The 13,335-nt window shown below is 46.5% G+C and overlaps 1 protein-coding gene across 4 annotated transcripts in view; it reads right to left on the reverse strand.

The window, feature by feature from the left end:
* Positions 1–4,488: 4,488 nt before the first annotated feature.
* Positions 4,489–13,335, reverse strand: part of ANKS3 (ankyrin repeat and sterile alpha motif domain containing 3) — a 28,541-nt gene continuing 19,694 nt past the window's right edge. For 3 of the 4 annotated variants that reach the window (XM_083152878.1, XM_083152880.1, XM_083152879.1), the window contains exons 12-17: positions 12,886–13,027; positions 12,001–12,173; positions 10,539–10,618; positions 8,901–8,987; positions 7,460–7,546; positions 4,489–4,915 (exon numbers count right to left, since the gene is read on the reverse strand). In XM_083152878.1, coding sequence (XP_083009004.1) covers positions 7,464–7,546; positions 8,901–8,987; positions 10,539–10,618; positions 12,001–12,173; positions 12,886–13,027 — 565 coding nt within the window. In that variant the 3' untranslated portion in view covers positions 4,489–4,915; positions 7,460–7,463. Of the gene's footprint in view, positions 4,916–7,459; positions 7,547–8,900; positions 8,988–10,538; positions 10,619–11,793; positions 11,865–12,000; positions 12,174–12,885; positions 13,028–13,335 lie in introns of those variants that run through there. The other variant, XM_083152881.1, reaches the window with a different exon arrangement.

Raw genomic sequence — 13,335 nt, forward strand, 5'->3', positions numbered from 1 at the left:
AGCTCCCCAACTCCCAAATGCCTGTACACACCCGAATACCCCAACTCCCAAATACCAGGTCACCTGCATACAGGAGTCTCACAGATCTGTAGCTGCATCTTCTGATCTTCCCTACAGCAGGGAAGATCAGATGATGCAGCTAAAAATCCGCGGGAGCGCACATCGGATGATGATCGTTCACGATTGCAAACGATTTGCAGTAAAATCAGGCGAGTGGCCCAAAAATCCCTGTGTGGTCACCTTAAGTCGCTACACTGCACTGCCTGGCACAGCGTACTTGTGCCGTATAGTACATTGATGCGTATAAGGACATATCTGTACGGCCATGTTCAGATGTTATGAATCCCGGATAATGTATATGCAGGCCAGGATTTTATGAAGTGCTATAGAAGGCCATGTATACACAGCTGCAAGGCAGCAGGTATGGCAGGTATTGAAGATTTTTCTACAGTCTTTTCATGTTGTATGTTAATATATTTGTAACGTATTTTACAAGCATTTAACCATGGGCACTTTTACTGGCTGCAGTATAACCACCATGTATATTACACCCATTATTATTATTATCGTCATCCGTATTGTTACAAATTGCAACAGAACTAGGAGCAGTAGCATGCAACAGTACTAATTACCAGCACGTGAGGAACTTCTTTCCACTGATTGGCCTAGATAGACATGTGGTTGCCAGATAACTGTTAAAGGATGGTCCCTGCGCCACATACCTATCCACACTGTCCAGCATTTCCTCCGCTGGGGGCCTCTGCCCATCCACCAGGGGTTGCGTCCCAGCTCTGCTGCCATTTTGCCTTCCATCAAGTGACGGCGGATCAACTAACCAGGAGGTAGCAATACCAATCTGGCCAAACAGATCATAAGGATTTGTCCCAGGATTCCCAGTCGCCAGATTTTGGGAAATTCTTTGGTTCCAAGTATTCTAGTCATTCGGTCCAGTCCATGTGGTAATTCTCTGGTTCAGAGTATTCTTCAATTCTACAGACATCTGGTCCAATGTATCTGGTAATTCTCCGCTTTCCAAACGGTCTTCTTTGGGTTCTGGTCCAACGTTCCTGTGTGTGTGTTTAATTCCAAGAACCGGAGCAATTTTAAATTAGAGCTAGCATAGGGGACCCAGGCAGGTGGCCGTGACCCGCACAACAGGCGCCACAAAATAAATGTATTTAACAGTTTCTTATATAGCGCTTTACAGAGAGAATAATTTAACATTCACATCCCTGCCCCAGTGGAGCTTACAATCTATACTCTACCTACCTACCACATGTACACGCACACACAGAAATTCAAGGGTTCATTTTTGTTGGGAGACAATTAGCATCCCAGTATATTATAGAGTAGATTGTGTGAGGAAACCGGAGTCACCGGAGGAAACCCACGCAAGCACGGGGAGAATATACAAACTCCGCAGTTAGGGCCATGGTGGGAATTGAACCCATGACCTCAGCGCTGTGAGGCAGTAATGACCTCATGTAATGAACCCATGACCTCAGCGCTGTGAGGCCATTACACCATCCATGCTGCCCATACATCCTTTCGAGGGTTCTTAGTAAACGCCGCCAGTATGTTAGACTCCACTCCCCTGTTCTGAGTCACCTCAACCTCTATTGCTGGTCTCTATTTCCTACTGTTCATGCACAAATATTACATTAAGCCTGCATTACTCCAGCCTCCTAGAGTTACTTCTGCTGGGGACCAAGGACCTCTGTTGGACCAACAAAATTCCAGTCAGGTGACAATGACCATATGACTGAATAATGTCACCCCAACATGGCGCCACTCACAGTCATTCCACTTTGCCAAATCTGCTGCAGAAGACAGAAACCATACAGGCAGTGGTGGATTTTACCTAGGGGCTGTAGTGCTGCAGCCCTTTAGTAAAAATCTGCCTCCATCAAAGAAAACCCAGTGATTGCAGAGGCTTCCTATTGGAAGCACAAACTGCTAAACACATACTGGGCTGTGATAGGCAGATACGCATCCAATGGGAAGCCATTGTGCCAGCTCAGCTCTACTTCTAGGACTGCAGCTAATGCAGTCCCTAGCAGCTGCAGGAAAGAGACAGGGGTGGGATTGCAGACTGACAGGCAGATTTATTAAGCTCAGTGAAGTGATAAAGTGTCTGGTTTTTATCACCGGCCAATCAGCTCCTACCTGTCATTTTTCTAACCAAGCCTGTCACTTCAGTTAGGAGCTGATTGGCCGGGGATAAAAACCAGACACTTTATCATTTCCCCGAGCTTAATAAATCTGCCTGTCAGTCTGCAATCCCACCCCTGTCTCTTTCCTGCAGCTGCTAGGGACTGCATTAGCTGCAGCCCTAGAAGTAGAGCTGAGCTGGCACAATGGCTTTCCATTGGATGCGTATCTGCCTTTGTGCCAGCTCAGCTCTACTTCTAGGGCTGCAGCTAATGCAGTCCCTAGCAGCTGCAGGAAAGTGACAGGGGTGGGATTGCAGACTGACAGGCAGATTTATTAAGCTCGGTGAAATGATAAAGTGTCTGGTTTTTATCCCCGGCCAATCAGCTCCTAACTGTGAAGTGACAGGCTTGGTTTGAAAAATGACAAGTATCAGCTGATTGACCGGGGATAAAAACCAGACTTTATCACTTCACCGAGCTTAATAAATCTACCCGAGTGTGCTGCAGTGTTAGGCAGCAGAAGCAAGGCCCCCCCCCCCCAATCCCAGGACCGTAGTATCCAATCCTAGAATATCAAGATTTGTTTGAGCACCCGCTCACACGCTGCCCGGATGTTCCCAACCCTGGCGTGGGGCCTGCGCAGTGTGAAAACTGACTATCCCTCTGCACAGGCTGCAAGATCGCATTCTTGCTCCCAGTCACACTGGGCCTTATTTTGGTTCATTCTTTCTGACAAAATCCTTCTTAGAAGGGCAAAACCATGTGCACTGCAGGTGGGGCAGATGTAACATGTGCAGAGAGAATTAGATTTGGGTGGGGTTTTACTTCAAAGTGAGATCTATATTGCAGTGTAAAAATAAAGCAGCCAGTATTTACCCTGCACAGAAACAAAATGACTCACCCAAATCTAATTCTCTCTGCACATGTTACATCTGCCCCCCCCTGCAGTGCACATGGTTTTGTCCATCTAAGAAGGATTTTGTCAGAAAGAATGAACCAAAATAAGGCCCACTGTCTGAATCAGGCCCAATGTATGACAAGCATGTATTTGTGCATGTTTATGCGAATGCTGGTTGCTGGCTTATTTTTCTGAAATTGTGTGGTTGGAGGCCATTTGTCTCACCCACACATTGGCCGCTCAATACAACCTGTCCTGCAACTTGAGGCTGTCTACAACGTATGACTTTTATGCTGTGGTTTTCGGTTGGTACCAGCTGTCTTTATTTTATTCCCGGCTTCAGGATTCTGCTTTCACGGCTCCTTCACAGATCAAATAACTGTGTTTACTGCTCACTAATTCAAACAGCTGGTTATTATTCACCAAGCGCCGGAATCATTACCCAGGGAAAAATTATACAGAAATGTATACAAGCAAACAGATGTTGTCATTTTAACAATCGATCCATCTAGCAAAAATACCCCACTTAAGACTTAAGTGGTGAATATTCAAAGCCTGGATGTTGCTGTCATTTTTATAAAATACCAAAACAATGGCAGGACGCCTGGTGCATTGATTAGAGGCAGATGAGAGCTGACATATTTTAGAGAGGAATGAGGATGGTGAAATATGTTGTGTATGGATAGAACGCGCGCATTATTGGATTATGGCAGCTGGTAGAGTATGAACAAGCGTAGCCTAGAACATAAAAGATCAATACAGGTTGAGTATCCCTTATCCGAAATGCTCAGGAACCACAAGTATTTTGGATAAGGGATTTTTCCAGATTTAAAAAAAAAAAAAAAAATTCCATACTTACCTGGTCCCCTGGTGGGTGCCCTGATGGTCCCCCAACATCCACGGCGGCCTTCAGGATCCTTTTCAGCAGCATCTCCGGTCTCTGGGGTGCATGGCATGAGTGTGCGGGCGCGCCGGTGAGGGTACCAGCGCACTCACACAATGCACCCATGGGACCAGAGATGCCGCTGAATAGGATCCTGAAGGCCGCCGTGGACATGGGGGGGACAAGGTAAATATGAAAAAAAAAAGGGGGGGGGGGGGGGGCGGGGGGACAGGACTCCAAAAAAAACCCCAAAATATTCTGAAAAACTACGGTTTTCCTGAATATTTTGGTTTTTGTAATACACGGATAAGGGAGACCAGTAGTCTGTTCATCTACACCTGAAGCTTTCACACCAGAGATGCCAGCTCAGGGTTCTCACTTCAAAGTGGCCAAGTGGTAATCACGAATATGTTCACACCAATGAGAAGCTGGAGGACTATGGTCAAACCTGCTTAAATAGCATTACAGAAGATAACTGGGCCTATTGCGTCTGTCTACTCTGATCTCAAGGCAGTGGAAATGAAGCATCCGGACAGAATAAATAAGACTGAGCCTGAGACATGTACACATTTTATTATGAGTTCATAAGAGACTGGCATGTTGCTTTTTTTAAGATCTGCCATTGGGAGAACGCTGATTAACCATTCCACTACCGCAGGCTTCACTCATCATTTGAGACTGGCTTTAAAAAAAACCAGCTGGTTAATGACCCCCTCCATCAATATGGCCAGTGGGTGGTCCCTACTCCATCTTCTACTAGGAAGTATCACGTTTGCCAGCCTTCCCCGCTGATACTTCTGCCATGGAGCTCAGTAGGAAAATCACCAAGAATTGCACGCCGGCAGCCCAGGCGACAGCAGCCCTCCGACCAGTGCCCTCATCAACCACCAGAGCAGGAGATCCTGTAGGCACCACGTCTGGGATTGGACATTTTCGGGGTGGAACATTTCACCCACCGTCTGAGTATGAAGACAATGGCTCCTGGGAAACCGTGGAAAGAAAAAAAAAGAAAAAGAGCATAGTTGTAGAGTTACCTTCAACCAATGTCAAAATAGGGTCCACTTCTTAGGAACAATATTTATTTACAGTGTCTTATATAGCGCAGCAGATTCCGTTACAGTATCTTGTATAGCGCAGCAGATTCCGTTACAGTATCTTGTAGAGCGCAGCAGATTCCGTTACAGTGTCTTATATAGCGCAGCAGATTCCGTTACAGTGTCTTGTATAGCGCAGCAGATTCCGTTACAGCATCTTATATAGCGCAGCAGATTCCGTTACAGCGTCTTATATAGCGCAGCAGATTCCGTCACAGCGTCTTATATAGCGCAGCAGATTCCGTTACAGTGTCTTATATAGCGCAGCAGATTCCGTTACAGTGTCTTATATAGCGCAGCAGATTCCGTTACAGTGTCTTATATAGCGCGGCAGATTCCGTTACAGTTTCTTATATAGCGCAGCAGATTCCGTTGCACTTTACAAAAGTAGACAGTGATAAAACAAACTGGGTAACAACAGACAGACTTGGAGGTAGGAGGGCCCTGCTGCAAGCTATAGGGAACAATAGGTCATTGCTACTATAGAATAGACAAATTCACCTTTAGCAGTGGAACCATCATAGAAGTGACTATTTGCCGCCTTGGGTAGGGGTTGGGATAGTTTGGTCTACAGCATGATGGTCGACAGTCATTAGGTCGACATGGTGTTTTTCACTGTTTTTTTTTTTACCCGAATGTCGACACAGTTTAAAGTGCACCGCATCCGCTCGCAATGCTTCATGCATGGTGCCTTGCTACGCCGGGCACACGATTTTATTCTCCCTCTATTTTATTCACCTTGAAAAAAGGTGAGATCTTTTATTGATGGATGCATGCATGAAGATTGACCAGTGAAAGATACCTTTTACTAAGGCCCTATAGGCATATAAAGGTAAGTCGAGTGTGAACTGAGCAACAACGCAGTATCATTACACTTTGGGTGGTGTATCTGATTGGTTCCCTCCCTGTTCTTCTTTGCCTGTGAGGTGATCCTTCTGAACGAATGACATTGAATTAAAGAAGAATCAGTCTATATGAATTGTGTTCAGGATATCATTGTGCATATCGTTCCGTGTGCTCCCACTAGACATATATAGTAAATGATAATCCCAATAGTCTGAACATGCAGTCAAATCTGACCACATTACCAGTGACATCACTGAACAATATTGTTAGCAATATATTGTTTGTTTTGCGGCACCGCCAATATCGTTAATTTTATTGGCAGTGCCGCATAGCATATAAGGGGTGCTTCCGGTTGGTTTACAAAAGCAAACGCCACACAAGTGCATTCCCTCTGTCAGGCATGTCCAACCTGTGGCCCTCCAGATGTTGTGAAACTACACATCCCAACATGCCTTGCCATAGTTTTGCTATTAGGAAATGCTAAAACTATGGCAAGGCATGCTGGGATGTGCAGTTTCACAACAGCTGGAGGGCCGCAGGTTGGACATGCCTGCTCTATGTGGTTCGTGGAACCCCACGAGGGAAAATAACCAGTGTAAGTTGGGATTTCGGCTGTCGGAGAAACGACTGTCGGAATATCAACTGTATGTGAGTCATCCAGCACCCATCCGCCTTTGCTTCCTCTTTACCTGTGCACAGTACGCAGAGCTTACCGTAGCTCCATAAGGAGGGGCTCTCTTGAAGCCGATAGTCTCGGGCCGCCACTGTGTTGTACAGTAATAATGCTCTGTAGATGCTCATTCAGCCCCAGGGACTCGGTGGGGAAACATATGTGGCGTTTAGCTCCGTAAGCTCAGCATTCATTCCCCCACAAAGTCCCTGGGGCTGAATGAGCGTCTACGTAGCATAATTACTGTACAATGTATTACTGTAAGCTGTACATCCCGGTGGCGGGCCAAGACTATCGGCCACGAGAGAGACCACCACCACCTAGCAGCATTTACATTTAATATAGCGTTAATGGACAGCACCATGGTTTAAAAGGCCCTCAGCTGTGGCTTTTGGTCACTCATTATACACAGAGAGGTTCTAAAGTTTAGTAAAGGCTCCAGCTAAGGTTGTGGCCACATATATAGCATAAATTAATAGTCAAACACAAGGTTCCGTCAGAGTCTCAATGCTGACACAATGCAGAGTTCCATGGCAGAAAAACCTTGCTTGTTTTCACACACCCCAGGGGAGGTGCAGACACAAAACGAGCAGATCGGTCAACCTGGCGAACTGACCAGTGGGTGCTCCATCATAATAGGCAGATGTGTCACAGTCAGCCCAGCTCGGCTAACAGAATCTGTACCAACCCTGGGGTCCTAATGGGGTACTTGCAGGGATGCCATTGGCTCGTGTTAAAAGCCCAAATCAAGTCAAATAGAATTGGTAGAACCAATATTTGTTACCAATAATAAAACTTGGGCACGCCACATATGTGGGCACAGCCCTGCCCCATCCCCACATAATGAGCCCAAGAAGCACCACTTAAATCATAGTTTCTGTATTTCTCAACATAGACCAATCACGGACTGCTCACCTGCTCAGGGATCCGGCCATTTATGCCTTCCTTTATCTGATGATCTCACCTTCTCCAGGTTTTCCTGTACAGCCCTCAATGCCTTCTCTGTAGATATCGTGGTGAAAATAGAATATCAGTGACCAGTACAACATTATTATATGCACAAAATAAAAATAATTTTGTAGCCCTCACAACGGTCTTTGGTCCAGATTCTTGGGACCAGCTCCCCCTGCTGGGCATCTATCGGACATATTCAATTGTTGCTTCGATCTGACGCCCAATAGAATGTTGCGTGGATGACAGCTCAGGCTTTAAGCCAGGCAAAGTGGCTAAACTCATCTAATATTGCCACATGGGCATCTAAACGTACAGGTATTGGGCGCCCAAACTGCGGACTTAGAACACATCTTCTCTGGCCCCTCCGGAGCTTGCAAGAAAAAAGGTGTGGGCTGCGGGTAATGGGTGTGATAAATAAATGGATAGCTCCAATAGACACTCATTCCTGTAGATGGCCAGCAGGTGGCGCATGCCACAATTTAATTCCCTGCTTTAGGTTTTTAATAGGTTTCCTTCAGTGACCTAAACAGCGGTTTACTACTGGTTTATAGAAGTGCCTATACACAGAGAGGACTACCTCAGATGTCGCCTGACCTAGAACCATAGAGTACGGTGCAGATAATAAACCTCTTGGCCCATCTAGCCTGCCCATTTGGCAAACTCAACGCTATCCTTAGTCCTTGGTATCCTCTATCCCATGCATGTGTAGAATGCTCTGCTGCATTAGCCTGTACCACCTCTGAAGAGAGGCTTATCCACAACCTGTCTGGTGAAGTCATTATTTACCCCCCTCCAGTGTCACTGCATGTCATCGAGTTCTCTTCCTGTGTAGAATATCTTTATAATATATGAAAAATTTAACAAGATCCAGGACAAAGTTTCTGTCATGTCCCCCTTTTCCCGTCACCTTCTCTGCTCAAAACCAAAGTCTTGGATCGGATCCTCTGTCTTCACTGTCGTGTCCACCTGGGTGACGGTAACTCACGTCACATATGGCTAATTGGACGGACCCCTAAAGCTCACACTACAACGATCTTCAATAAAAGCTACTAATATCAATAATGTGTTGGATTATCAGCTGTACGTGGTGGTTGTGTGCTCCCCGGATCCCTTCTTCAGGCACGAGCATGGGTTATTCATGCCCGCTCACACTTATCAGAATCCCATAATGCTTTTGAACCCCATGCGGTTTGGTTTTAATGAGTATCTACCTAGACACTGCATCTTCTATACCACACCCGACATGACAACAGGTAGGATAGAGATATAACAATTTGATACCTACAGTATTTGCTTCCAATGCTACAATAATGAATGCAAGCACAGACATATGAAAGCGCTATGTGACCACAGAGAGGTCCAAGTCCGATGTCCCTACACCCACAACGTGGCCATTCCTTACCTAGTACCACAGTGCTTTCCTCCAGTGACACAGAGAGCTCCTGCATGCTCATAGAACTCTGGGATGAATCCTTATTTCTTGGAGATCCTAGGAAAGGAACATCGATCATAATATCACTGTCAGCCACATGCATCTTGGGACATATGCTAAGACACTGGCCAAAGACTGGGGCCACAAGCACAGGAGACCGCATGCGGCTGAAGTGGAGAGAAATAAAATTGATGGTTGCCAACCCTTTGGAAATCAATGTCCACCAGAGCCCGCCGAAGAGAGGGCGGAGGCTGACGTTATGTATGTGATATCAGCCGCTCCCACAATAGGCATCGGCCCGCCTCTGGGCGTTCCCCTGCTCCGGGCCGGTGTCCACCCTCCTCTACATGTGTAAATGCCACGGCAAGGAGTCTGTACTTGCACAAATAGGCGGGAGCGGGCATACGGGCAACAAGAGGACTTATCTGGCGATATGTGTATAAACGCAACAATTTATCATGTCTCGCTGAATCCCCCTTAAGCTTGGTACACACTAGGCGATTTGGATAATTCCATCTGATCGGAACAATAACTCGTCCAAATCACCCAGTGTGTATGCACTATGCCAACCCGCCGACCGCTTATCACATCTTCTGTACATGCAGACCTGAACGCATCGTTGCAAGACTGCGCAGCTGACCTTTTTTTACGTCTGTTCGCAACGGCCATTCGTTTGCACGGGGACCGATGTTTTGTTTCCGCGCATGTGCATGCACCCACTGCAAATACACAGATCACTGGGTGCACGCACCCGGGACAGCAGGCGGAGAGGGGCGGCCACGTTAACATATGTGAATGCACAGCGTTTTATGAGCGTTCCCATGACAACACTGGGCGTTATCATGCTAATGAGGTCATGATGCAGGTGCGGGCAGCTATCACTGGATGTCAGCTGCCCTTCCATTTCCTTTAGAATGTGCAAGCGTATGTACGGGTGCGGGTGCCTCAGACCACTCTTACATATGCGTGCATGTTCCACATCATTCGATGGTCGGCGACCATTGAATGATGTGGGCGTTCCCCTGCATGCTGTGAATGGATGTCTATGCAAAACCATTTTTTTTTTTGCCAGTGTGAAGGAACGCGCCTTGTGAATGGTGGACCGGCGCGCCGTATACGCATCCGAGAGAATCAACCTAACCTTGCCCCGCCCGCTGTCCTGGGTGCGTGCACCCAGCGATCGGTGTATTCGCAATGGGTGCACGCACCCTGCATATGCCCAGTAACAAAACATCGGTCCCTGTACGAACTAACAGCAGTTCCAAACTTACCTGAATAAGGTCCCATGTGTATTCTATCGTTTGTCCAGGAGGACCGGGGAGTTCTAGAGAACTTGTTAACGTCATTGTACAGTTTACAAGACGTCTAGTTTGTACCCAGCTTGATGGGCCGCAGTGATGTTGGTGGATCCTAATGAAAGTTCATGCTGCACGCTCCCGAATATTGTGCATATTAATTAGTGTGCACATCACAGGTATGCAGGGAAGAATCACACAGATCACCTTCTTATTCAACACAGGCAATATAATCTCATACAGTTATTGTACAATGCAGTGTGTAACCGTCATCAGGGTCACTACGTTCTCCCCTTCTACCCCCTGCTCCTACCTGGTGGCATGAAGAAGGCTACCCCGGTTCTTGCAGCGTTACCTTTACCCAACCATAGCGACAGCTCTTCCTGGCAATTCCTGTAACAAACACACATATGTTGTATGATAACGACAATAGTAACCAGCACATCAAAATGACGGGATAGAATAGTAATATCAGTTTCTAAACAAAGCAACACTTTAATGACTCCATCAGGGAAGCATCTAGTGGCCGCCGGAGTGCAAAACCCTTGAATTACCTCCATAGAGGCAGGAAGCAGCGGTAGCCTTTAATTATATAGGATTAAGCTGAAATAATAAAGAGATATACACGGTGTGGCCAAATACTGCCGGACACCAGGCGATGTTATACAAAGTGGCTATTCCGCAGGTAATGCTGATGTATGATGCACGATTCTGTATAAGACGGGAGGCAGGCAGAGACTATGAAGCGCATCACTCATGAAATAGGCGTAGACCATGCAAACTGATGGGGGCAGTAGCTACAGTGTACACGGAGACTGGGTTGGAGCACAATGCCTGTGGCCATAACTGGCTACTGGATGCCCAAGTGCAACGAAGAGTAAGAAGATTTGTTCAGTCCTAGGCAGCAGCAGTGCATCACATCATGGATAATCTGAATCAGGGACCAGTTCATATTGCCTATCAATGACCAGTAGATGGGCACGTTACAAGGTAGGGGCTACACAAGCAGAAGGCCTATCCGTACACAAATCGCCATCTACAGCAAAAAAAGGGGGAACTCCTGCACAAGTACATGATTGGAAGCAGGTCATGTGGTCTGACAAACCATAATTCAATCACACATTGCAGATTGTAGGGTGAGGATATGGAGACACTGGTATCAAGCATGGATCTAACGTGTATCGCCAGAACGCCTCAATGAGGTGAAGGCAACGTTCTAGATTGCAGAATGGCATCTGCCCTTTGATTTGTGTGGGTTAGTCCATGTCTAGAACAATTCAAGGGATATAGTATAACTCACCGAACGTCGGGATTTCGATGGCCGTTTCTCGGACATCAGAATCCCGACTACAAGGAGCCCAACAGGGGGGCGAGAGCATTCAAACCCCTTGCAGGCTTGGTGGTGAGCTGTGCTCGCCACCTATTCTATTCTCCCTCTGTGGACCCACACAAGGGAAAATTGCCTGTGTAAGTCGGGATTAGATGTCTGAGAAACGACCGTGGGTAACTCAACCAGCACCCAATTCAAGTGGTATTAAAGACAAAGGGTGGCCCAACAAAGTACTAACCTGGTGGTCATGATTCTTTGGCCACATGTTACTGGACACCCAAGAGAAATGCTCCATCCAAATGTCGCTGCCTGATAAAGCCAGACACGTATCAGACAAGCACCCTGAGTGTTTCCTCACTTGAGATCACAGATAACACATTCTTCTATTTCCATCATGCTAAAGATCACTGAGCTCCTTACGCACAATGCTGCAGGTGCTACATACCTAAGCTGCTTGGCTGCACGTTGGGCGTCAGTAGTAAGCTTGCACATGGCCTCCAGCCGGCAACGAGTTTCCCTCCACTTTGTGTCCTGTTCCATGAGGCAGCTCTCAGCCACGGCTCGGAGCTCTCTCTCCTGGGCCACTTGACCTTTCAGAAGCTCCGTCTCCTCGCATTTCTGTGCAGAAAAGAGACCGTGGGAATTTGAATTTCAAACTTTATGACAGTAGCATTAAAAAAAAAAAAAAAAAAAAAAAAATTACAAATAGTGACCTTTAAAAATCCATAAAAAAAAAAAAAAAAAAAAAGACACAGATATGGCCAAGTTATAGTCCTGTATACATGGGGGGATTTTAACCAGTATCGCTGAGCGACCATATCGCCCGTGTTTTTAGTGTGTTGTGGGCAGTAAATCGCTAGGAGCGTGCTCCCGCAGCCAGCCCGTAGTGGTCACGGGAGCATGCTCCTTCGATTATGGCTAAAAATCGCTGGTGCACTATGCACCAGTGACCAACAATTTCTAGTCAAAATAGAAAAAGAAGTTAAAAAAATAAATAAAAAAGAGAATAGCTTTTAATTTTCAGCCAAAATCACTGGTCGCTGAGGAACTGTACACTGAGCGATATAGTCACAGAGCAATATTGCTGAGGCATATTAAGCCAAAATTGCTCAGCGACCATATTGCACCATGAGTAAACACATCCGCAGTTTTGCAGCTGAGCCATAAGGTGGACTAGTGGGCCCTTCTTTGTCAACAGTGGTTTCCTCAGCTGGGAGAGGGGCGAAACGTACGTTGGGCTGCTTTTCTTGTACGCAGTCCAGTGCTGCTGCCCAGTTTAGCTGGCCTTTCTCCCAATTATTTATGAGGCAGGTAAGGGCACATCCCTTACCTTATGCAGCTGTATGGCCAGTTCCTGCATCTCTGCTTCCAGGCGGTCAGCATAGGCCTGTTCCAGGGCGCCTGCTGGGGGACGGGCAGAACTATGCCAACGTGCAATAGCTGAAGTCATTTTTCTTTTTGGTCCAAACAAACTGTGAGAGAGTAACAAAGTACACATACATCAGAAGCGTTCCTATGGGGGGGGGGGGGGGAGGGAGGGGGAGGTATTGCATTAAAATACTTCCTGAAACATGACTTAAATTAAGCCTTTTAGGGAATTCTTCATGACGAATTCATGACCTAGTATAATTTATATAGACATACAGATAGTGGTAGATGCTCATGTGTCGCCCTAAAGGTGCCCATACACTGTACAATTATTGTTTGCAATTTGGACTAGATCGCTTCGCATACGTTTTGCAATGCGATGCAATCTAGTCCAAATTGCATACAATAATTG

This window comes from Crinia signifera, chromosome 7, assembly GCF_055691185.1.
Source record: "Crinia signifera chromosome 7, ASM5569118v1, whole genome shotgun sequence".
Taxonomy (NCBI): domain Eukaryota; kingdom Metazoa; phylum Chordata; class Amphibia; order Anura; family Myobatrachidae; genus Crinia; species Crinia signifera.